The 26,971-nt window shown below is 39.8% G+C and overlaps 1 protein-coding gene across 1 annotated transcript in view; it reads left to right on the forward strand.

Moving 5' to 3' along the window:
• Positions 1–26,971, forward strand: part of RAPGEF4 (Rap guanine nucleotide exchange factor 4) — a 253,176-nt gene that overhangs the window by 190,925 nt on the left and 35,280 nt on the right. Inside the window, exons 12-17 of the mRNA XM_024732858.1 lie at positions 671–747; positions 1,161–1,307; positions 3,173–3,288; positions 8,761–8,849; positions 13,119–13,197; positions 25,946–26,096. Of these exons, the coding sequence (XP_024588626.1) occupies positions 671–747; positions 1,161–1,307; positions 3,173–3,288; positions 8,761–8,849; positions 13,119–13,197; positions 25,946–26,096 (659 nt within the window). The remainder of the gene's footprint in view (positions 1–670; positions 748–1,160; positions 1,308–3,172; positions 3,289–8,760; positions 8,850–13,118; positions 13,198–25,945; positions 26,097–26,971) is intronic.

Below are 26,971 nucleotides of genomic sequence, written 5' to 3' on the forward strand. Positions count from 1 at the left end.
GTGTCCCCTGCATCGGCAGGCGGACTCTCAACCACTGCGCCACCAGGGAAGCCCACAAACACCTTTTTAAAAAACATTTTTTATCAAATAGTAACCTTATGCCATATTTTTTCCTATTTTCATTTTTTATATTTTCTAAAAAATGAAATTCTACATGTGAAGGCTCCTTGTTCCCTCCTTTATCTCATTCTTCTCTTCCCCTCCCCAAGCTAACTCCTACCCTATATGATGCGGTTATCATTCCAACCCATTTTTTTAAAAATATGTAGATATGCATCCATCAACACTATGTAATGCTGATTTGTATGTTTTCAAACTTCACTTTACCATTCAGAATACTTTTAAAAACTGTGTTCTAGAGCTTAGTAAGTTTTGATGAATTGTGGGGGAAATGTATTGCTTTAAGGAATGGATAGCTGGTGAATTTGTGTCTAGTGAATACGTATCTTTAGGGCACAGCCAGGAGTGCAATATTTCTGTTCCTTTCACATTCTAAAGAAAAGGAAGTAATATTCCACATGAATAAGTTCGTATTTGCCAGTGATTTTTTTTTCCCTTCTGGAATTAAATGCATAATTCTGGGGACTTAAAAATGATGATTTGATAAGCTGTAATTTATACTGATGTGCTTCTACTCTTGTCATAAGTCTTTTCATCTTTTTGTATCTAGTGTTTAACCAGGGGGAAGAAGGCACCTCCTGGTACATTATTCTAAAAGGATCAGTGAATGTAGTCATTTATGGCAAGGTATATATATCTTTTTTTTCTTTCTGAAACTTTATTATGCTCCATATACTAGTGGTTCTAAGTATTAACAACTTAATGCTACAATTAAGCTTGCTACAACGTTGTTACTCTATGCAGAAAAGACATTATAGCATCTCTAATCATAAGTTATCTAAGTTATTATACTCAGAGTAGTACTGAATTTTCTGGGGCTCCTGGATTATAATGTATACATTTAAGTTAGGCCCTAGCCCAGATTACTCAATGAAAGAGGAATGAAACATTATAACGTAATTATCTGATTCCCCCCACACTTGACATCCCTGGGTACATCCTATTGATATATACAGTGTTTTGCAGGGGGTGGGGGGGTGCAGGTGGGTGTTTGCTCCCTTTCAGGGATCACCTTCATCTGGATGTGTTGCTCTCTCCAGGGTGTGGTCTGCACGCTGCACGAAGGCGATGACTTTGGCAAGTTAGCGCTAGTGAATGATGCCCCGAGAGCTGCCTCCATCGTCTTGCGAGAAGATAACTGCCATTTCTTAAGAGTAGACAAGGAGGATTTTAACCGGATCCTGAGGGTGAGTCCAAGGTGAAGTGTGGCTGAGGGGCGTCACATTTTCACTTTTGCCAGATAAGAAGAATGAGTGTAGTGTTAATTGAGCCAGCACTGTGATTAATGAATGCTCTAGGGCCAAAGGGCCTTGCTTACAAACCTGGCATGTTCAATGTGCTGGGGTGGGTTCTGGGGTCCAGAGGTGATATTCCAGTAAGGCTGCAAATGTGCCACGCTGTGCTGGACCAAATAACCCTGCACACACCTGACCTGGTCCATGAGCACTGAAGACAAATAGGGATGCCTTGGCAAAATGTCAAAGCCTGAGACATTTCTCTTTGCAATCCTAGGTTTCCCCTTTTGTGTCCTTCCCCACCTCCCTCTCCATGTCTTTCTCTATCCTAAACCTCCTGTCTCTTCCCAAATCTGAATGTTTCTCATATCCTCACACTCCCTCTGGATTTATTAAGTGACTACATTTTAGTGGCAATTAATGTCCACCATGGTTACTCTAACCAAGCATTTTCATTTCAAGTGCTTTTTGTCAAATTGATTCACACTAAAGGAATTTCAGACTCTGGCAAGTAGGTGAAGAATAGTTGGGGTTTTGTAGGAGGAGCCATGAGATTGCACTTAGAGATGGCTCTGCAGATGGGCCTAATGGAAGCTTGTTAAAGTATTTGTGAGAGTGGGTGATGGTTAGAATAGATGGTTCCTAGGTTCTCCCCACCATCCAGCTCCTGGTCCCTTACGAGGGACAACCCAGCTTTAGCTGGTGGAAGCCTGATTGTGGACCGCTGGGCATGGTGATATTGTCCCAGGTGGCCCATGGTCTATCCCACCTCACCCAGAGACACTGTTCCCTCCAGGATCACTTTGCTCTTTCCCCTTCCCTGCTGGCTCACAGAGCAGACTCCCTTCTATGCCTTTCCCAGCCTGAGCATCTTTCTCTCTCCTACCCTGAAATCCTAAATGCACCTTCTGTGCTTTCTGGTACATTTGGCATTATTTAATGAAGATTTACAGTCTCCTTCCCATCCCTTATGGTGTGGACACCTATTCCTACACAACCTTAAGCTTTTGCCTTTGGCAGCAAAATTTCTGACAACAAAGTTTGTCTTAGGGATGCGTTCTCTTGATGCAAAAAAAGTTAAGTTAAAGATTAAAGCATTGACTAATATAGAAAAAACGCCACATGGAATTTGATGTGGTTTTTATCCAGTCTCTTAAAATAGGAACCAAATGAGGAGGAAACGTGCATTAAGCTTTTTTAATAAGTCATTTTTTAATGACATTGAAATTTGAACTTTACTCTTTTGGAAGTTGACACACATGAAGTTTGCACTCAGCCACAATTATTCTTTGAAAGAATCAGATTAGGACCATTATCATGGATGTAATTTATAAAATTATTCCAAATAACTGAAAAGTGTTTTTAACACATTTCAAACTGATAGTTTTTACAAGTCTTTTGATTAGAGGGAAAACATGCCACTCCTAAGAAAACTAAGTACCCTCAGAAGTTAATCAGAATGAAAGAACTCTGCTGAAGCTGAGTGCTATTTGCCACATATATTTATCAAGAATAAGAGCGCTGGCTCCTCTCTCTTTCCGCTGTACCACCCTCTCCCAAAGGTTTCTCTGAGCACACTCCTCTCTCCTCAGCTGATTTTCTGCATCTCGGGTAACAGCAGACTTTTAAAACCACGTGTCTCCAACCTCATCTGGTCCTTTCTCTGACCGTTCCAGCCCTTGACTTTGAAAATGACTTAATTTGTAGATGCAACAATTAGCATCACAAGCACCAAATGAGTTTCTGAAGCATTTGAAATTTTTTTCATTGTCTGAGAAAACGGCAGCATCTGTATGTGGTGTAATTTGTATTTGCAGGACGTTGAGGCGAATACAGTCAGACTTAAAGAACATGACCAAGATGTCTTGGTGCTGGAGAAGGTCCCAGCAGGGAACAGGGCTTCTAATCAAGGAAACTCACAGCCTCAGCAAAAGTAGGTTTGCACCCAACACTGCAAATGCCAGACTATGATTAACCTTTTCACATGGTATCATCATCTCTACAATAGCACGTTCTCCTTTTTTGTGGAAGACGGCAGTGTGTGTGACTTTTTTTCTCTCTATTGACTAATCACACATCGTGTAGAGTATAATGTATCCGTTTCTGGCACTGCTTCGAGCTCGGTGCTGCCTAGAGTAATTCGGGGGAGAATATTCCCCCACTGTAAAAAACACTCCCTCTGTCTGTGTGCAACTGTAATAGCTTGGAGCAGAAGGCAATAGCTTTGGAGAGAACAATGGGCATAGGAGTGCCAGGCAGCTCAAGGGATACGTAGACGCCTGGGTGTGGAGAACCTTTGGTGTTTGAATTTCATATGTAGGATTTCTCAAGAAGTGTTTTCATCGTGCGGTCAGAATGAGCATCTTCGATGGAAACCCACACTTCAAATATAACACAGTCTATATTTTAAAAAATATTTATTTATTTAGGCTGCAACGGGTCTTAGTTGCGGCACGCGGGCTTCTTAGTTGCGGCATGTGGGATCTAGTTCCCAGACCAGGAATCGAACCCAGGCCCCCTGCAGTGGGAGCACAGAGTCTTACCCACTGGACCACCAGGCAAGTCCCAACGCAGTCTATTGACTGTGGCCTGGAAACATCCATTTGGCCTCATCCATACTTATTCCTGCTAACGTCTGGAGGGTATTTGCTTCACATTTAACATCAGGTCACCCATTTAACTTGACTCTTTTTCTGTATTTCTATGTTCGGTTCTATCTTTTGCTGCAACTTCTTACATGAGACTTCTTTTAATCAAATGTATGAACATTTGAATAGTTAGGGAAATTAGGAAATGTAGCTCTAAGAAATTATTTAAAAATTACAGAATCTCATTTTTTAAATAAACGTTAATTTTTAATCTTAGAGTAATAAAAACACCAATTCTGTAAAGAAATGCGGCCACAGACTATGTTGAAATGGAGTGCATCCCAAGTATTTTTCTTTTTTTGCCAAGTAAACGGGATGTTCCCATTAATCAACACACTCACCATAAATGATGAGTTTTAATTGTTTAGACTGAAAGCCCAAGGCTCAGACATTTCATCCGGATGAGTCAGCATATCTGCAAAGAAGGCAGGAAGAAATACAATGTTACTGAAGAGCCATAGAACGTCTTGCATATTTTATCTAATCCTTATTACAACCCCTTTTAACAGATGATGGAAAAATTTAGGCTCAGAGAAGTGAGTTCCTTGCCCAGGATGACAGCACTTTTAATGATACAGCTTGCATTCAAGTCCAGCTTGACCGACTTCTGAGTCTATGCTCCTTTAGCCTCACAACTTACTCTAGCAAAATATGGTATCTAGATACTCTCTCCTCAACACTATCTAGTAAACGTTGCAAAGCAATATATTTCAAAAGGGCTGACATAAAATAGACTATATAAAAAACGATCCCTAAAAAAAAAAAAAAAAGATCCCTTCACTTACAAACCTATAAAATTACCATCCAGAATTCTTTATTATTCTTCTATTTTTCACTACTATGCATTCTTGAAAAATGTTCTTGTTCAAATGTTTTTCAGCAGTTGTCCTTCCAGCCCACAAAGGAGGATGAGAATGAAAATATTTTTTATGTGAAGTCTGGGACTACCCCCAGTGATTTTCTTTAGTGCTTTTAAGTATAACTAGACCATTTTATAGTGGTCATCTGCATTCTTTAATAATGCCTCAGATGTCTCAGGAAAATGTTGCTACCTGAGAAAGTAAGCCTTAAATTCTTCACAACCTTAAAACATTTGACCAAGAGGGCCCCGGAGGCCGCCTTCCTTCACCTCTTTATGGCACGGGAAGATGATCAAAAGCGTTTGCATGTTACAACAGCTTCCATTCAGAGTGCTCTCCAAATATAGACTTCTTTATGAAATCAAACTAAAGGGAAAAGGAGAGCCCACACGCATTCAATTTATTTTAGGCCTAGATCTGATTTCTGTTATATCTCCTTATTGGTGTCCTGTAGACCAATCTAAATTTCTTATAGAATTCAAAGCCTCGTGCATGTTCACAGCACACCATTTAGGAAATATCAGGCATACACAGAAGTGCACCGTGCCAACCATTCCCTGAAGAGTAAGGAGCCACTGTTTCAAAGGGTCATTTTCCGTGTTGAGTTTTCCCGAGCCAGACCAGAGTTGAAAAGGGTGGGGGGGGCGCGTGTAAGTGAATTTTGGCCTGATGTTCTGGACAACTCGAAGAACGTGGCAACAACCGTGTCTCTGGAGGGACTTAAAATTTAGGATCCTTTAGGGCCCCTGTCTCCTCAGAAATTATCTTTTTTCAGCTCAAAGAGGGTCACCATGTTGGTGCTGATAACGTTATTTTTCTGATTTACCTTTACCCTGAGAAAAATCCAGAATAGTTTATACATACAGTTGGCCCTCTGTATCTGGGGGTTCCACATCCATAGATTCAACCAACCACAGATGGAAAATATCTGGAAAAAAAAAATTGTCAGAAAGTTCCCAAAAGCAAAACTTGAATTTGCCACACACTGGCAACTGTTTAAATAGCATTTACACTGTGTTTACAACTATTTACATAGCATTTACATTGTCTTAGGTATTCTAAGTAATATAGAGATGATTTAAAGTATATAAGAAGAAAAAAATAAAGTATATGAGAAGTGTGTAGGTTATATGCAAATACTACACCATTTTATACAAGGAACTTGGGCATCCATGGATTTTGGTATCTGCAGGGGTCCTGGAACCGACCCCCCGCGGATACCGAGGGATAACTGTACATTTTAACCATTCAAAACTGCCTGACTCTCCTCAAGCCACTCAACTCTGAGTGTGATACTAAAATGTCAATAGCAAGACAGTATTTCTCATGATGGATAAACTATACGAAGCCCTCAAATATCTACCATTTTGGGTATCTCCTGCTCTGTGGTTATGTGGTTTTAATAAGAGAGAATTTGAAAATGACTATTCCTGTTTTTAGTGACTGTGTTGCTTTTTCCTTAGACTATCAACCACCCAATCGTTCAACTCCATCCTGTTTGCAGAAAGATAGTCTCTTTTAGGCACCATTCCCCACCTCTTTTTTTGTTCTGGATACAGATAGACATGTCCTCATTTCCGGACTTGGTGTTAGAAAAAGATTTTTCTCTCTCAAGTTTAGAACCTCACAGCTTAGATAATGTAACCAATCAGGGTTCTCTTTAACTTGGACTACAGTAACTTCTTCATGCAATAAACTGAAGAGAGCCATACTGTCTGGTCTTCAAGTCTTCTCCATTTAAACAGAGGTCAAGCAGTAGGCACCTGGCAGTGTCCAGCCCGAAAGAAAGTAATAACATGTTTCAGCCAAGCCCAGAGCTGCAAGATCACAGGCCAGAAGCTCCCTGCCCCTCCCTCTTCAGGGTTCCTGGTCCTGAGAGATTACCAACCCCTGAATAGCCTTCTGTGGTGCTGAGAAGAGAGATAGGATAGGGTAAGGCAGTTGTACCACTAGAGGAAGACTTTGGCAGCAAACGACACGTGCCCTGATGTCTGCAATTGACCAGGTGGGCAGAGAGTAGGACGCCATTTTCTCTTACTAGTGAGCCGAGAGCATTCAAGGCTTGCCACCCAGGTAAGCCTTTATTCGCACAGCTCCGGACGCACAGGCTCAGCGGCCATGGCTCACGGGCCCAGCCGCTCCGCGGCATGTGAGATCTTCCCGGACCGGGGCACGAACCCACGTCCCCTGCACCGGCAGGCGGACTCCCAACCACTGCGACACCAGGGAAGCCCCAAGCCCTTATTCTTTTTGGCCAGACAAAAACCCTAGCTAAGAAATGTCCTCACCAAGAACACCAGGATGGGAAGCCAGCCTTCTAGCTGCCCTCTCCAACTCCAGTTCCTTACTCGTGTGGTCACACGCTGCTTCTCTTGCAGGTCATCTTGGAAGGGTCATCAAAGAATCATACATTTTAGGAATTATTGAATGAACTCAGCAATTTTCTCCATTTAAGTATTGAAAGCCATTTATAGATTCGCCCTCTCCTTCCCTCAAATAGTCATTGCCTGTAAGAGGAAAAACCCTCATCTTCTATGCTGTTTACTTTGAGAAAAGGGTCATACTTTTCGGATTAAAGTAGTTTGTTTTTTTTATTCCCTGGCTCTCCCTCTAGGCTCCAAAGCCAGATTCTTTCAGAGATTGAACTCTTCAGCTTCCTTTTGGTCCTGAGGGCACACACGCACATGCACACACACGATAGGTTTAAGTAACAGTTACCTTCCAAATAGACTGCATTTGCTACCTCCTTCAAAACCGGGTTGCTTCACTCACTCCGTGTCGCCGGGCACAGGGTCGTATGTTGTGCCTCTTCTTCACTCCCTCAGGCAGGAGGTTAAGCCCCTGAGATTGAATACATTAGAGATATTCTTGTGTTGTCAACACACTTCCTCTGAGGTCTCAAACAGGCAGGGAAAGGGTATTGGTGAGGAGGCACAAAAGCCCTGAGCTCTCCTGGAACTGAATTCTACCGCTGCTTTCTAAACACAAGAGAATTTTATTTTCATTGTTGTTTTTCTTCCCTGTCATTTTGCCCTAAGTGAAATGCCAAGCAGAAGAGCAAAGTCTACGTTTTGGAATAGGAGTACCCAGATCCCATTAATGTATTTTGCCTATAGCTTTCGCCCACTGTTTTTGACCGTCTTGAATATGACTTTGAAATAACCCACCTTCAATTTTAAAAACTACATCCTCCCATGTTGATTGGAGAGCTTCATGGCTGGATCTTCTGATATGATGCCTAACGTCCCCCACCCTGCCAACTAATTGATATTTGACCTTGATATAAGTTACATGGATGTTCCACTACTGATTTATTTCCTCTTCAGATGCTACTGGGGTTTGTTTGCTCATTGGTGTTTTGGGGGTTTGTTTTCTTTTCTCTTATTCTTAGCTGCATTTCCAAAGCACATACCAGTGTACAGTTGGGAAACACAGAGCATTCCAGAAATAGTCAGGGGAATCCAGCGTGCGGTTGAAATTTTGCAACAAGTAACCCATATATGGATAACCTAGTTTACTGTCACTTCCCCTTGCCCTGAGCTGCCCCGGGATTTACATGTTCCTTTTCATTCCCCCTTGAAACAAGGCTGAAATGCCTCAGTTCCCAGCCTGCTGGAGCCACTCTCTAAGAAGTTTACTTTAGTCCCATGTAGGGAAAAAAGAATAATGTTTTAGTAACTACTTTAATTTGAGATGTTTCTGTTGCCTGCTTATGTGACTTTGACAAGGTACATGATCCTTCTTACCTTACGGAGAATATGGGTCACAAGTTGAGTCCATATGGTTCCCTGGGATCTCAAAAAAAAAAAAAACCCAAAAATGCAGATATGTAAAATGTTATATATTAATGATTTGCCCACTTTTGGAAAACTAATGATGGTTTTATTTCTTATCCAGGTATACTGTGATGTCAGGAACACCTGAAAAAATTTTAGAGCATTTTCTAGAAACGATACGCCTTGAGCCAGCTTTAAATGAAGCAACAGGTAAACACCTAGAACGGTTGTGTGTCTATTAAATCCACGCAGAGCATTGTAAAAAAAGTTCTGAGTTCATTCTCAGTGTGTGTAGCCACAGCAGTTTTAGAAATGGGTCATGTGTATGACCATTAGAAGAGCATCCTCTTGACCCTCCTCTGCCTACTCGTCCTGGCTGTGCTTTGTAGATGGCTCAGTCTCGTTCACAGATATTAAGAGTAGCCTTCCAAAGGCATTTGTTAAGTTATCATTTAGATCCCACCTTCCGTAGGCACCTCTTAGGCTATAATTTAAATAGTACCTATTCCCGTAAAGGATTCGAAGCTGCCTCGTAAAAGGCACAACTGTGCTCCAACTGGGAGTAAAGTGGTTCTTTCTGAGATGCTTGGGCTGCCCCAGAGTGTAACGAAACACCACCTGTATTAGATTCCTAGGACTGCTAGAACGAAGTGCCACAAACTGGGTGCCTTGAGCAACGGAACGTATCGCTTCTTAGATCAGGAGGCTAGAAGTCTGAGATCCGCGTGACGGCAGGGTCGGTTCCTTCTGAGGGCTGTGAGGGAGAATCCGTTCCGTGCCTCTTGCCTAGCTTCTGGGGGGTTGCTGGCCATCTTTGGCATCCCTTGGCTTGTAGATGTGTCACTCCAATGTTCATCTTTACACAGTATTCTCCCTGTGTCACTTCACATCGTTTTCCCTCTGTGCATGTGTCTCTGTGTCCAAATTTCCCCTTTTTATAAGGACATCAATCATAATTGGATTAGGTCCCACATGAATTATCTTATCTTAACTTGACTATATCTGTAAAGACCTTATTTCAAACAAGGTCACATTCTGAGGTACTGCGAATTTGGACTTCAGCGTATCTTTCTTGGGGGAAAAAATCAACTCATAATACCACCTTCCAGTGAACCAGTCTTGTTAACTAAGACACAGAGATTTGAGGGTAAAGGAGATGAATCTTACCAATGAATTAAGTGTTCAGAGTTTGGTATCATTCTCCACTTTGGTTACCATCTTATGTGTGACTTTGGAACAGCCCACATTCATTTGCTACTGGCCCCTCAGAATAATGGGTTAATATTTTTAAGCACACTGAACTCCATAGAAGAAGATTTCTCACTGAAAGAAGTTCAAAGACTTATCTAAAAAACTTAGTAGTAGTTCAACGTCCAGTTCTGTCATCTTTGCAATATACTCAAGGTAAAGTTAACATTATTATGCCTTCTAAAAGTATTTTACCACTGATTTACTTCTTATTTTATCTTCCCATTCCAGTTTCTCCTTTTTTCATATACATTATCTAAGGTTTTTTATGTAGTGAATTAATCGGGGAGTAGTAGATATAAAAGCCAGGATCTCTGGCTCCAGGGCAGCTATTTTCAGTTCAATATTTGTGGAGGATCCCGTTGGGCTGGTGCTAAGCTGGACGCTTAGGAAAGGCAGTGTGAACAAGAGACCACCCTCCTGTCCTCAGGAAGCTTATATAACCTGCTACAGGGCCTAAAGGAATGTGCAGACAACTTGATCGTAAGGCTGAGGGGACCAGGCAGAGTGTCACAGAGGATACAGCCTTTGAAGTGGCCCTGAAGGAAGGCAGGTAACCAGTCACATCCAGTGACTAAGGATGAAGTCTTCCATCCCGAGGGACAACATGAGTGCTGACCTAGAAAGAGACAAGGAGGACCAGGTGGTCTGGCTTTGCTAGACTATTGTATACATAAGTGTCAGAAAGAAGGTAGGGTCTAAGAATTAGGGTTCAGATCTCAGAGCCATCTTAAATGTGAAGCTAAGCCTTGAGAAGTGGTTGAAGATGTCTGAGCAAGGAGAATGTGATAAGATCTCTTCTTGAAAAAGGAAATCCTTGAGGGACCAGTTAGGAGAGGATTGCTTGCTTCCAAGAGGCAAACATAACCTCAAACCAAATTTCTAGGACCCGAGGTCAGGAAAAATACAGAGTTTTCCCCTCCGATTAACTGTTGCCCAGAATGTGTGATTGCATAATACAAGAAACAACATCTTCTCTAAAGTGAATATTGTCCAAAAAGGAACGTTCTGGTGCATTAGAGACTATGGAATCTAAGAAAAGATCTGTAAGATCTTTACTACCCATGAAGAACAAATATATTCTTCCTTTTAAAGTCACTTCTGAAAGAGGAGGGGACTGGATTATTGCTCCTTAAAAACTTGGAGGCCAGAAATCAGTGTATATAGCGTGACTGCCACTTAGGATATGACTCTTGACCATTCCATTTTTATATTAGAACTAAGTTCACGTCATAATTTAATACTGAACTTTATTCCCTGCAGTTTTTTTCTGATTTTGTTATTCTTGCAAGTAATGTTCATGGATTGGATGAAAGAATAAATCTGTCTTTCTTATAATCAAAAATATGAATTACTGTATGGTCCTCCTAGACACTAAAAATAATCTTAGTTCAGCCCCATGAAACTCATGGATGCAATAGGGTGGGAGACCCTTGGCATTTCTGGATTTACAATACGAAAGAGATGTCAGAGTTGCCAGTGAAACTGGTTTACATCGCAGAAATGAACACCCCTGGCTTTGATAGTACATTCTCTTAGTTTACCCCAAAACACGTATTTTCTGCCTGAGACCTTTTGGTTTCCTAGACTTTCTACTTCTACGACCAGAATTAGTCCTTGAGTGACTTGGAAAATCATTTTCTAGAGGAAATGATTTTTTTAATTAGTCCTCAAGAGTTACTGCTTATGAGCAGAGAATAAGAAAGCCACATTGAGATGTGGGTGCTGGGTGATTACCATGCTGATTGACGGTCTCGCCAGCCTTGAAGCATGCTCCTCAAATCTCTGCTTTAGCAAAATTTAAATTACTTTATAGCACAGGCCTCGGGGAGCCTTATAAGCAAGAATTTTCTCTCCTATCCTCAGAGAAATCCTTTATCTCTAAAACATATAAAGATGACACTAGATGTTCAACTCAGACATGCCAATGAACGTCCTTTGATACCTAAGAAAAAAAGTTCCGTACATCTTCTGTCTGACGCCTCGGCATCTTCTCTGGCTCAGTATAATGGGACTGAAATCACTAGTAACACCTAGTTATGACAACTTTGGATTACACTCATCACCTATATTTAAATGAGTATAATGGTATTATGTGGCGTGATAGATATGTTAACTAAAGCTAAGGTGGTAATCATACTGCAGTATGTATATGTATCAAATCAACACTTTGTGTATCTTAAACTTACATAATTTATGACAGTTATATCATTTTTTTAAAAATACGTATAACAGTTAAACCTTTAGTCACTGATTCCAACTTTGATAGTATTTGTTAATTTAAAACATAGACATTGAAAATTCAATACATACAGTTAGACAATTTTCGTATTTCTCACCCTTTTCTATTTGAGAAGTTATGTGAGTTTCACAGATCTCAGCCATGGTAGTTCATTTTTAATTGAAAACCCCCATAAGTATCTTGGATTCCAAAGCTTTAACTTGTGTACTCCTAAGGCTTTTAGGTCTGTCCTTACGTGCTTTCCCATTAAGGCTGCCTGGATAATATAGTCTTTGCAATGAAGAAGCAGCAACAAATTCAAGATGAAGCTTATTTGGGGGGACTTGCCTTATTTCTTTTGCCATCTCCCCCACTTACCTATCTAAAAATAGCTTCAAATATAGGACATACACCATTTTAATCTACTGGAGAGCTTTTGTTTTGCTTCAATTGCTGCTCACAGCCTTTATCTTGTCTTTTTTTTTTTTTTCTGCTTTTGTTTCCCTCACCAGTTCTCTGCTCTTACCACCTCCTTTTTCTGTGATTCTATCACCCTTTCATCTTTTATTGCTCCTTCTGGAAATAGAAGGTAAAAAAGAAATAAAGGAAAAGAGATATTGACAAAAGACAGGTGGTGTAAAATAGACAAAGAAATGACCATGTCCTAATCCTGCATACATGGTACTGCCCATGTGTGGCTCTTTAGTTTTATTTATTTATTTATTTTTTTAATTAATTGTGGCTCAGGTGACCAGTGTCATTATTACAAGTCTGTCTCTTTTAAAACTACCATGCGTTTTGTCCATTGTCCTAAGAAATTGAGTTTTGATCTCAAGCTCTGTCAGTCGTATTACTTTTATACACAGTGCTTCTTTGTACAGTAAAACCACAATACCCCAAGCCGATGTGTAAGAACCACTGGCCAGGATCAAATGAATGGATACTCCTGCTTTCCTAAACATTTCTACAGGAATCTAATTTCCTCTTCTGCTTTGTTTTGCCCCCTGCAGATTCAGTTTTAAATGACTTTGTTATGATGCACTGTGTTTTTATGCCAAATACCCAGCTTTGCCCAGCTCTGGTGGCCCAATATCCTTTTGTTGTGAGAAGTCTGTTCCCTCAACAACACCCCACATGTACGTGGCCATTATCTCATTGCATGCTCTCAAGGTAAGTCATGGCTCGGGCAGAATTGTGCTTTCCGCCCTTGTCGAACTCTGAAACATCAGCAGTTTTCCCCTCGCACAAGTTTCCAGCTCTCCCTGGCATGGTTTTGCTGTGCCATGTTTAAGGATTTCCTCCTTATTCCCTGTGCAGAGAAAAGTGAGCCAGTTTACCCTTATAAGGAAGGTAATGCTGATGAGAAATATACATACCTGGGAGGTAGGCCAGAGAAGGCTATGGTGACCAATATTATTAGGGAATATTATTAGGGATAGTTTCCTAAGCTCAGAGACAGACTTTGTACCTCTGTCCGGATACCTGGCAGGATGGACGGTGATCTGTTTGTGTCCTTCTAAGCTGTAGTATTAATCAGAACACTAACTGCTGAGATAGATACAAGTTATCATTGGGGGGTCACTTTTCTTTCACATTCGTCCTAGTTCACCCTGTTCTCTAGATACCGAAATGTATTCCTTTGTGGCTATTTTTATCATTATCCCATGGACTTATGTCAAAGATATAAAACTTGAAATTCTAATGGCAGTTCCTCTAGGGAGCTTCATACTGAGCTTGTTTGGGGCAGCTTTTCAATAGTCTATTGAGTTGACCAGTGGGTGCACAGTGTCTGGCACAGAGGGAACATTCAGAAGATAGAAGTTGAATAAGAGGAGTGAATATTATGAATGAGATACACCCTCAACTTGGGCAGAATGTGAAAGTATACTTTCCAATTCTGCTTTATTTTTAAAGCAGCAAAAAATTAGGCCCCCAAATACTTTGGCCTTCTTGAGCAACGAGATATATTGAAGGAGAATGGCTCTCTTTTCTCTGAGCAACCCAATCAATGTGGCCTGTTTTCCTTTTTCAGAATTATAATTGCCCTACCTGATTCTCATTTTCTTGTTCACCCATAATTCTCTTTGAAGTCAACAGAATGTATGAGGATAGGAGATTGGAGTTGAATGTGCTATTCTGAGGATGCTGCAAGAGTGAGATTTGGGTGTTTATTTGCCTGGAAAATATCTTTCCAAGTAATGACAGCTTAATGAGACTTAAATATATTACACATTCTTTCTGGCTCATACATAGTTTTTCTCAAGTAAAATTAACACATTCAGGATCTCTCTGTGCTCTTTAACTCCATACTTAGTAATCATTATTAGACCTTTGAGATTTGTTGGAAGGAAAAATAAAAACCACCACTGAGTTTAGATTTTTTTTTTCCTCCAACAGTTAGCATGTTGATAAGCTTAAGGCAAACAAAACCAAAAGAAGGGTGAGAGAACGTAGTGGGCCAAGTCATACCTTTACAACTCAAAGCCCCAAACATTAAGCTTATATTCTTCTGGCAAATTCTGATTTCTTATTAGCTTATTCTCCTTCAGAATTGATTGAGAACATTCATAGCACTGACCTCTGTTCTTAAAATAGAAGATCCTAGAGGGAAAGTCTATGCCATGCCCCAGTAGGGATGTGGCAGGGATGATGTTGCAGGGAGGAGAAGGCAGGAAAGTGGACAGTAGAATCAAGGGAGGCCTGTGATATCCAATCCTAATTCTTTTCTCAGAGATGGAAGGAATCAGGATGGTTGGGTATCATCTACACTACTTAGTGCCCTCAGACCACCTCCTTCACACCCCGCCCTTTGAGAACTTAGATTCTCTTAATTGTTCTATTTTGAATCAACTCTTTACGTGTCAGGCACCACTGACCCATATTAGACTACTTTATCCTTACAGGACTCTATTGGGTTAGTATCAGCTTTATTTTACAAACGAGGATTCTGAGGCAAAAACAAACATACCCAAGGCAAGTGGCAGAACTAGGATTATCCAGGTCTTAGGATTCAAAGCATGGGGTGTGTCACTTTTTTTTTTTCACAACTTATTTCCTTAAAAGCTTATCTTTTAATTAGAGTTGAAGAACATTTCTTGGTAACGTATTGCATGCATGATACATGTTCATCTGTGCTTCAGTTGGCTAAAAACCAAAGTGGGCCTAATTTGTTAAAACCAAATAAATAGTGTCCAATAGAACTTTTTGCAGTGATGGAAATATTCTATATCTGTGCTAGTCCAGTAGCCACTAGCCTTGAAATTGGCCACTATGACTGAGGAACTGAATTGTTAATTTTATTTAATTTCTATTAATTTAAATGTAAATAGCCAGATGTGGCTAGTGGCTGCCATATTGGACAGCTTAAGTCCAGTCCTTAGATATTGGGAGTAAAACAAGAATTACTGTCCTCTAATGCCTCGAGAAAGCATGCCAGGGAGGCCAGGAACTTATCCTGCCACAGGCAAGCGAATGGAAAGGGCTCTATCCTTGAAAGTCACATATGTGTAAGTGTGTTTATATCATGCTAAAGACTCAAGTTTTAGTCCCTTTGCCTCCAGGGAGATGTTATATAGGCTTCTTATGTAAGCTCCTTTTCTTGGTCATAAGTAACGTAAACCAACTGTGAGTGACTTAAGGAATAAAGGAATTCATCAGAGGGACGGGGTAACTCAGAGAACTGAAGGAATCCTTAAAGAGTCCAGACCTTAGAAGGGAACCTCGGGGGTAGCAACTAAGGAACAGCTTTTAGAGTAAATCTACTCCAAACATCCTGGGCCCTCACCTCATTCCCACATCCCTGGGAGTAGCTTGAGTCACTGCTGGTATATTGGTCAAAGAAAGGCAAAGCACTTTACTGGACAGTTTTATAGAGACTGCCTGTAAAGAAAAAGAGAGAACGTGGAGAAATAGACAATGAACAGTCAAAAGAAAAAAAAAGACAAAAACAGACACATATAAACTCCTTAGCACCATGTCCTCATGTGACAGGGAGATAGAATGTAAAACGGAACAAGTGGGCTAATATCCACATTGTTACGGGATTTAGGGATAGTAAAATATAATACTTAACTACGTTCCATTAAAGCACTTATACTGAGTGAGTTGATTTGGCTGAGTGTTTTTAAGTACTTAATATGTGTGACTTTTCATAGCAGCTCTATGAAGAAGTCAGTGTTTTCACTGCTCTTTTTCCAAATCAATAAACTAGGATAATGAAAAATTACGATTTGCTCAGAGAAAGGTAATTACTTTCAGAATTAAAGTACGGAAAAGTACAGAAAAGATTTGAGCCCTGAGCCACTGGTGGCTATTTCTGTCCTTAATCCACATTGTATGTCTCCTCCAATTTTGCTTTTAGCACAGAAGATGGTAAAACTCTGTTTAACGTTAATATTTCAGGCCTTTTATGTGCTAATGAGAGAGACTCTCTATTCATTAGATATGCTTGGAACATGATTTGGCCTGATGAATACAAGTGCTTTATAATGAGTTTTTTTTTAATTATATTTGTTCAATTTCTGTACTTTTCATCTCTAGTTTCTTTAATCTTTTAAAAAACTGTACTTAGAATTCAGTTCAATTTTCCATTAGTCTTTAAAAAGAAAATTAAAACCCCCTATAAACCTACCAGGTATTACTGTAGTTAACATTTTGGTATGTAGCCTTCCAGTCTTTTTTCTATACATATAGATACATGCTTTGAAATATAATAATGGGGTCATACGCTAAATAACTGTGTATGGTTTGTTACTAAACAAACAGAGCCATTTCTCTCCCATTAATTTTTTTCACACCATTTTTCTAAATATAGATAGCTTTGTCATCCTTAAAAATAGAACATTCTCATTGTAAAAAATTCAATTTACAGAAAAAGAACAAAATTCACCTGGTATCTCACCATTGTATTATGAAAAAGCTTTCAGAAATTATATACGTGTATAATTTTATATAAGTGAAATTATGTTGTATATGGTTTTTAAAAATATGGTTTTCTTCACTTAGTATGTTGTGGATATCTTTTCAAATCAGTATATACAAATAAAACTACATCATTTTTTCCAGATAATTCCACAAACACTGAACACTTACAATGTTATACTGTGCTGGGCAACAAGGTGACGAGGATGCATGAGAATAACATGTTATCATTTTTATTGATTCACAATATTATATGGTAGATATGTCATAATTATTTTTCTTAGCCTCTTCCTATCGAATATTTAGATTATCTCCACATTTTTTCCTATAGCAAACACAGTGGGATGAATCAGCATCCTTCCAGCTAAACCTTTGCCCACATATATTCCTTACTTTAAGTTTCTAAATGTAAGCAAAGAATATGGAATATTTTAACGCTTTTGATGTTTATTGCTGTCCTATTGTTGTAATTTTGTGTTTTTTATGGTTAAACTCTGCCTTCTTTTTGTCTGTACAAATGCAGGCAAGCCTTCAATTAAGTGATCACAACTGAGTTAATATTATTTTGAATTTTAATAAACGTATCTTTGATTCAGAACATTTTCACATCATTTACTTTATCTTTCCAACACCAGCCCCCACATGTGAGGCAAAAAAGGCACTGGTATGATATTTATTTACATTTTACAAGGCACTCGGAAGCCAAATAACCACCTAAGATTCCGCATATACTAACAGATGTTTGGAGGAACTCCGTGTAGCATTAATGTAATTCCAGTTGCAATGGACATTGTATTTGAGTCCCCACCATCAGTGCCATGTCAGGTGGTCAGTCTAGCTGGTCATGGTAATTGGCTGCCTTTGACCGTGATTGGCTCTCACATTGCAGGCCCAATGTAGACAGGGCCAATGAGATTCAAAGAGAGGCTTCCTGGGGCTTCTGAGTAAAAAGCAGTTAAGAGAACAGGAACAAAACAGAAACGGACTCGCAGACTTTGAGAACAAACTCACGGTCACCAAAGGGGGCGGTGACAAATTAGGAGTATGGGATCAACAGATATAAACTACTATACATAAAATAGATAAGCAATAAGGAGTTACTATATGGCACAGGGAATTATAGTCAGTATCTTGTAATAACATATAATGGAATATAATCAGAAAAAAATAACTGAATCACTATGCTGTACACCTGAAACAAACACAATATAGTAAATCGACTATACTTTAATAAAAAAGAAAGAACAGGCAGCCTCTTGCCCCAGTTGCCTGTGGCAGCCGTCCTACAACCATTAGGGGAATAAGCCCTATGACAAAGCTGAGATGAGTTGAGCGTCAGGGAAAAAATGAAGTCTATGACGACATCATTGCACTTAGACCAATCCTGAAGCTTACCCTACCGACAGAGTCTCTGTTATGTCAACAAATACATACAACAATACTATCTGTTCTAAACAACAATCTGTTGTTTCGAACAGATTGTTACTTCAGCTGAAAGAACCTTAAGTGATAAATGGTTTAAATTTATAAAAATTTAAATACAGCAATAATTTTGGTCAAATATTTTCTCTTAGTATCCTAATTTCTTTTGGCTTAGTATTGAACATGAATTTTATGCTTCTGGCGTGGAAATAATTTAGTTTCTTGAGTTAAAAAGAAAAAATGGAATACAGATTTGCCACTAAGTTTTAGCTAAAACTGCCTTTGTACGTATGACGTCCCTTATACAGAAACAAAGTAAACACAATAGCTTTCCTTACTGAAAAGGCAGAGTCTCCATCTTTTATTTCTCTGTGAAAATGACCTGGGGGTATTCTCTTTATAAGTTGACTTGGGTTCTCTAAGAGGAACAATTACCAAAATTGGTAAATCAAGATTTACAGAAGAGCATCAGATTCTTAAAGCCATGTTTTTAGGAATATTCTTGGCATTTGTAAGGAAGATTGTCAGCTTAAATTTGTTGAAGCCAAATTTTACCATTTTAGTCCTTTACTTGGTTCCAAAAAGTGTTTGATCCATGTGGCACTATAAGAACAATTTATCTCTGCAGATATGCAATTTCAGAGTTTATTTCCAATAAGGAAGGCTTGGTTTGATGATGATACGAACATGGTATCCTCTTTCAGAGAAAATGGCTGTATTATCAGGTATTCTACAAAGTATTTTATATACATTTTCTCAGCCTCATGTCAACACTGTGAGATGTGTACTCTTTTTGCATTAAGGAAGCGAGACTGAGCAGATAATTTGTCCCAAGTTACATACTAGTAAGGGTTGGAACAATATTTGAACCCAAGCAATTGTTGCATTAGGCCAAGTCCTAACTGCTCTGCTATGAGTACAAACCCCTGACTAAAACTAAAAAGAATAGCCAAGAACTAAAGGCTTCTGAAAATGCAGAGAAGTCTGAAAATCAGTGAGGAAAAAAAATACCCTGAGCAAGAAAATGGGAGGCAGGAAGAGCTCATGTGAGCTCCAAGTTAATAGATCAGCAATAAGGATTGGTTACACACAATAAGCAATAAGGAAGGTGCACACAAACACAAGAGCAGCCGTGTTGGTAGGAATAGCATCACAGTGTTAAACTCAGAAATGCCTGGTCTTATGAAAACTTCCAAAGCCATCCATTTAAAGATTTTGTATTACTTCCAGAGGTGGATCAGCGATAATGATAATCGATAACCTTTAACTGAGTACCTAATGTCTCCGATGCCATTCTACACGGTTTACCAGTATTGCCTCATCTCCTTCTTAACAGCAGTCCTATGAAGTTTACTGATGATGGAGAGACTGAGGCTCTAAATGGTCAGTTAACTGACCAAGGGTCTCACAGTTGATAAGTGGGGAAGCCAAGAGATGAACCCAGGTGGTCTAATTCCAGAACTTGCATTCCCAAGCACATGCTGCATCAAGGAAGGAGTAGACTTGGTGCTCAGGATGTGGGGAGGCTCCACAAAGTCAAGCAGAGTAGTAAAGAGGCCCATACTACAGTCGGAAAAGCAAGAGCTCTGAAGTCAAAAGACCCGTGTTTAAGACCTGCGTCTTGAAACCTATATTACTTGGCAATTAACCTCTCTGTACCCCATCTATATAATAGGGGTAATTATACCTGCCCTACCCACCTCACCAGGTTTTTGCGAAGATCAAATAAGGCTGTGTGTGGGAAATACATTATAAACCTTAAAGCCCTGTGTAAATATTGCCCCCTATAAATAAATGATTGTACCATCATGAGGGGAATATGGCATAAAATAACGTGCAAAAGCTTTGTCTAGTCAGTGGGCAGATGACCCCCAAAGTTTGTTTTCAGCTTCAAGCAGAGATCTTGTATGCAAAGCAGGGTTTTAAAAAACAACAACATTGAAGAGTATCAGTTTGAATGTTGATAAGTGTTTTATAAATAGCTGCATAATTAGCATGTACTTACTGCAAAAAGTATACATAATATTTTATTCCCTGTTGTAGGCTGTAATGAATCTGCTGCCTCTACATCCTAGGAGGTTTTCACTTACTTTCCCCATGATAATTTTAATACATGGAACCATTATTAGCTGAATTAAGAATAAGTAAATGAGCAGTAAAAAAAAAAAATACAGAAAAATTACAGGTGCCTGTGGTGAGTAAGATAATAACTAGGTAAAAATATATGAAATAATTACAGTGTTTGAACGGCAGAGCCGGCATGAGGAAAATGCCTCAGTGGAATATTAAACCTGCTGTTGGCAGGGTAGAAAGACTCTGTGGCCTTCACCTCTTCTGATTCTCAGCCCTAATACCTCACTGAAAACAGATCCAATTTGTCTTCATCCATGTTTATATGATGTCAAAGGGGCTGGTCCAGTTCAATAAAGATTCAGTCATTCTGAAAGGCTGTGGTCCTATAGACTAAAGACCCAATAACTAAAAGGTTCTGTTTAAAAGATGTACCAGATTTTGGTATTTACTGTAGACTTAGTCAACCTGGTAACATTGAATATGAACTTGTTTAGAATGTATCTATGATCTGCATTTGATATCTCGACAAAATGGAATTTCAGGTAATTTAGATAATAAAGAGTTTTAAAGAGCTGTGATATTTTGGGGGGAAAACAGTTTAAAGAATATTCTATTATATGTAGCACTCCAGACAGTGTCACTGAATAGTTTAAGGTGAACATTTGAGGCTTTTTATGTTTGCGTGCCCAGTCCTTGATTAGGAAATGTAGAGATTCACATTGAATTTAAGACATGGTTCCTGCAGTTAAGGATTCTGTTTTTTGAATTTGTTTTCTTTTTTTATTGAAGTATAGTTAATTTACAATGTTGTGTTAGTTTCAAGTGTACAGCAAAGTGATTCAGTTATAGATATATATGTTCTTTTTCAGATCCTTTTCCATTATAGGTTATTACAAGATACTGAGTATGTTCCCTGTGCTATACAGTAGGTCCTTGTTGATTATCTGTTTTATACATTGTAGTGTGTCTATGTTAATCCCAAACTCCTAATTTATCTCTCCCCCTGCCCCCCACCATCCCCTGTGATAGCCATAAGTTTGTTTTCTATGTCTGTGGGTATATTTCTGTTTTGTATAGAAGCACATTTGTATCTTTTTATTAGATTACACATACAAGTGATATCATATGATATTTGTCTTTCTCTGTCTGACTTCATTTTAATATGATAATCTCTAGGTCCATCTATGTTGCTGAAGGATTATTTAATGCTCTTGGATGGTGAAAAGTCATATTACCATAATGAGAAACCTCAAATTAGGATTTGAATCATCAGTAGTTTAAGAATATCTGGTCTGATTAGGAGTGGAGAGCCACTGCTTTCTAAATCAACAGACGTTGGACAAGAGAACTGGTTGAATATATATAGCAGAGAGGGTCTAGTTCAGACATGAGGGATCCTGCTTCGCTGACTCTCAGATGGTCAAGGCTGCAACAATTAACTCTTGGTTTTCTGTATGTGCTTTGTCTTCTTTGAGGGCTTTTGAGGATCAGTTCTACATCTCACATGGATTTCCCTGTAATCCCACAAACTTCTAGGTTACCTAATTCTGCTGCATGGTATATGTTTGGATAAAGAAATAATAATATTAGACAAACACAATAACATAAACAAGTCAACAGAGTACTGGGGCGGGAGGTAAGAGAGCCGAGTTCTAGTTGGAAGAATTCCATTGATAAATTCAGAAAAATCACTCCACCTCATTCTACCTGTTCCCTTACCTCTAAAAATGGTGGAGTTGAAGGAGATAAAGCTCAGATTCTATGATTCTGTGAATCATCTGAAATCAACTCAGTATATGACTGATGAGTTTGGCCACTTGGACTACTATGGCCTTTTCTTAATTGTGTTAAAAGTAACAATTAAGGGAATAATTCCAGATTCTCTTCCAGACTTTAAACTAGCACTTCTTGAGCTACCAGAATCAAATACCAGAACCATGTTATCTTTCTGTGACTTTTTCCCATGAATTCAAGCAGCCATATTGCTTCTTACCAGAACCCAGCTGTCATGATATCACGAGTCATGACCTTATTCTATACAAGTATTTCCTGATCATATGACAAAATCATTAGATTATTATGTGTTTGATATTCTCTACTAACCCACTCTTGAAACAGACATTAGCTAAGTATGTATTTCAGATGGTGTTCTTCGTATGTTAAAAATGTGTGTGGTATGCATTAATGATCCTTTCTAAACTGTTATTTGTGCTGGAGAAGAGTTAGATTTTTATTCCACATAGGACTTTCTCCATCAAATGGTTCATGCATTATTATCCCAGCTTTAGCCACAGAAAGTAATGGTTTCTGCAACCTTTCTGATGTGTGTGAATTTACAAATACTATATTTGAAATGTTACTCTTGTTAGCTTGCATTTTTGACATCCTATTGAGACAAGGGACCTGGTGGGATGCTCTTTATTCTTTGGCTGCTTTCTGAAGGGAATATAGGTTTCTTCTCTTTCCCCTTCTTTTTTGTAGGAGTTAAATAAAATCTAAAAATCACATAAATATTCTAAAAACCTGGGGAGATTGTTATGGGAATAAATAGAAGCCCCAGCACCTCCCCTGGGACCATTTCAGGCAGATCAGTTACATGTAGAGTCTCCTCCGTGTCCCCTGAGAATCTGATTCAGCAGCCCGTCGAGGGCTGGAATGGTGTAATGCCTGTGGCGGGGCCGAATCCTTGAGCCCGTGCCTAGATTCAGCTCTGAAAATACTATGACTCCCGACTCCACCTTAGTGAATAAACACCTGGAAGGGGAAAGGCAAGACTCTGTGAAACAAATCAGTGCTTCCTTTTGTTTCTTCCAGAGGTAAAGATTCGTAACTTTCATGAGAAAAAAGAGAAAGCCTCTTCCTACTCCCTCTGGATTCAGTCAGTTCTAGCTCCCAAGAGGCTGTGGAGCTATACGTGAAGAGTGGGGGGCACTCAGCCCTTGGTTTCGGGACTGGACATGCTGAGTCAGCTCTAGGAAACTAGGAACTTCAGCAAAAAGTTCCAAAAGGAAGGAACGAAGAGAAGGAGGGAGGGAGGGAGGGAGGAAGGACGGAAGAGAGAGAGAGGGAGAAAGAGAGAGAGGAGGAGAAATCTCTTTCCCATTAGGATCTCTGCTTCCCAGATGCAATTACTGGTAATAATTTCATGAACCCAAGCACCAGTGTGTAGTCACTATAGCCACTGTTTGGGCCACAGGCGTGGCCATAAGAGCCCTGCCTGGATTTGTAAGCCCTGCCATTTACTCACTGAACAACCTTGGGCAGATCTCCTCTCTGACCCTCGGTCTCCTCATCTGTAAATATTTACCCTTCAGGTTTGTGGAGAGCATTACACGATCACGTAAGCACTTGAGTATATTTATTATAAACTGTAGAGCCCGACCCATATTTGAAGTGTTAATCACGTTAATCCTTGCAATCCTGTGTTTTTATTGTACACAAAAGACAGATTTCCCCAGCAGAAGAGAAGCCAAGAAAAATCTGTGTCCTGACCCACAGAGACAATGACAATTTAGTCATCCTACACTAGGGCCCTATAGATTAGCCACAGGTGTGCAGCTGGTGCCTCTGGATGCAACATACAAGCATGTGTATTGCTTCCTTGAGTCCAAGTCGGGATAACCTGGACAGTTAGAATCATATCCACTTACTATCAACTAGATATTTCAAACCATTTCAGCCTCATACAAGTAGGAAAGAACCTCTCTCTCTCTCTCACTCTCTTACTGACTTATGAGTGAACCAGTACGTATTTTTCAGTCAGTCAAGAATTACTCGCTTGGTACCCACCATGTGCCTGACTATGCTCCTAGGTACCCTAAAAGATAGTCTTAAAATGTAGTGCCCAGCATTACAATTCTTTGGAAAGAAAAACTGAGTTATGTGTGCATCCCAGCAAGCGACCAAAGGGTTAATCAGAAAAAAAATAATTTTCACAGAAAGTGATCTTTCTTCCCTTTTTTATTGTAAGCTCGAAGAGAATTGTAGCAATACAGGTTGAGCAATTTTCTTTTTTATGAATCCCGTGCTCGGTTGATGAAAGCCATTTTGCAACCCATTTACATGCAGTAAACCTTTGCTTTAAAGTTCTGTCACTTACCTTGATCATGATTACTTATAGTCCCTTTAGAAAAGGCCCTGGACTGGTTTAGCTCCCAAGCATAGCACTGCCACAAGACAGTTTTCTACAGTGCCTTTTAAGTCATGGTCGTAAGCTAAGACATGCCCAGTCTTGTAGCCAGGTGTGAGGCACAGGGATATTGTATAATGCAGAATAAACTAGCTGCAATTAGGAGTCTTGGATTTAAAACCAGCTCTACAATCTCACTGTGTAATCTTGGCCATTCACACTCCTTTACTGTCGGCTTGCTCACTTGTAGAAAGAATGATGTTTTCATCCCAAGACTATAAAGTAGGGCTTAACTGAGGTACTCTCTGTGCAAGTTACAGTGTAAGTGATAAAAAGGAAATTGTTTTATGAATGAATCGTCTATAATATGTACTATAAATCACTGAAAAAGGAACAGTATGTCTAATCTAAAATTTTTCTTGGTCACATACTATATTTTCCCTACTGTAATCCACAGAAGAATGTAAACTGAGAGCAGGGACCTTCACCAGACACATACAGTAGACACTCAATCAGGTATCTGTTGTATTAATGGATAAAATTTCTATGTAAATGTCACTGTGCTAGGCATGGTACGGAATACAAGAAAAATAACGTGTTACCCCAAGCCTCAAGGAATCTATAGTTAAGATGACTAACCACTGATGCACAAAAAGCCAGTAAGAGTTAAGTAATGGTTCTGAGCAAGAGAAAAAAGGATGGTATAAAAACTGTGTCTAAAAAAAACTGTGTCTGAGTCCCTCACCGGAAGACGGATACAGCAGGAACCTTTCCTTGTCCTAACCCTGGGTGAGTTTATCTACCTCAGCCTCACTTCCTTCCCGCGTGCTTTTTGTGTCAGTCACAGTTCCAGCAGGACTAGATGCCACTCGTAAGTGTTTAACTGAAGCACATATAATGAAGGATTGTAGAGATGTGTCCAGAATTGTGGGAGCCAACAAGAGGTGGCAAGGCGCAACAGCAGGAAGCATTACCAGCCCTAGAGGTGAAGGAGGGCAGCAGGCAGGCAGGGAATGTGATGAGAGCCGGAGCCAGGCGCAACAAGAATCCTTGTCAACACACAAGTCCAAGTGGAGCCATGCAAGTCTAATTCTTTGGGCAGCGATCAAGGCAAAGCCAGTTGGGTTTGTCTGCATCTGGTCCAGAACCCGTGTGCAGGTGAGGGTCTTCTTGAGGGCCTAAGGAAGGTTTTCCAGTAGTCCAGGAGGCAGGCTTTCTGAAGCTGGGATCTGTCACCCTATCTTTGCAAGTAGCACAGTGAATGGCTAAATATCTTCCTTGACTCCTTGGCACCTACCACGCACAGCCTTCACAAGGTACAGAACAGGAGAAAATGGATTATGCCCTCAACAATAAGAGGCGAGTCATCCACCTGGTTTTGCAGTGGGCCGCCATGTATGGAGACGTCCTGCAAGAGGATGATGTGGCAATGGCTTTCCTGGAGGTACGTGGGGGTCGTCCCTGCCAAGAATGCACCTTTGTCCTACAATGCAGGGACTACCCATAGGCATGGCAGCTTCCCTGGAGGGACTGTAATTGCCGATTCTAGATTCTGTTAACATGTTCTCTCATCAGAAAGGTACTATAAGGAAAGTAAAGAAAAGCATCATCCATTATCCTGCCCCTGTAATTCAATAACTGGAAGTAGCATTCTAATGTATCTTCATTTGGTTATTTTCTCTGTTATATTTTCCATAGTTGTAATCACATAGTACCCATCATTTTACAGGCTGCTTTTTCCACTTGATGTAAGGAGTTTTCCATGTCAGTAGAGTCTTTCTAATAAAACTTTCTAATGGCCCTGCCACAGATACATTTATTTGTTCCCATATTATTGGATATTTACATCATTTCCATTTTTACCTTCCTAGAATAACAGCGTAGTGAACACTTTTGTGCCAAAAGTGTTCTATCCTTGGTTATATTCCTAGCAGTGGGATTACTAGATCAAATGGTGGATACTTTTGAGTAGAGAGAAGCAGATAACTTTACTGAGGAATTCCTGGGGCCACGAGGTAGTTCTGAAGGGAAACGATTTACTTTGTAAACACTGCTTTAAGCTGAGCTTCCCTTTTCCTTCCCATGGCTCCAGCCCAAGTTACAGCATTGACCTGGGCATTTAATCCTTGATGACTCATTCTGTCCTCCGAATCTGAGATGGGGACCTTACTCCTGTGCAGGCAAAAGGCAGTGTGGCTTCTGTTTCAAACCTTATCAGTCTGTCTGTTCAAGAATGAATTATCCAAAAGAAACGTCCCCACTCTCTCCTTTTTACTCATGTCATTTGGCAGGCAGAGAAGTGAGGCTGGGAGGAAAGGT

The sequence above is a fragment of the Neophocaena asiaeorientalis genome, unplaced genomic scaffold (genome assembly GCF_003031525.2).
Source record: "Neophocaena asiaeorientalis asiaeorientalis breed wild unplaced genomic scaffold, Neophocaena_asiaeorientalis_V1.1 scaffold96, whole genome shotgun sequence".
Classification (NCBI taxonomy): domain Eukaryota; kingdom Metazoa; phylum Chordata; class Mammalia; order Artiodactyla; family Phocoenidae; genus Neophocaena; species Neophocaena asiaeorientalis.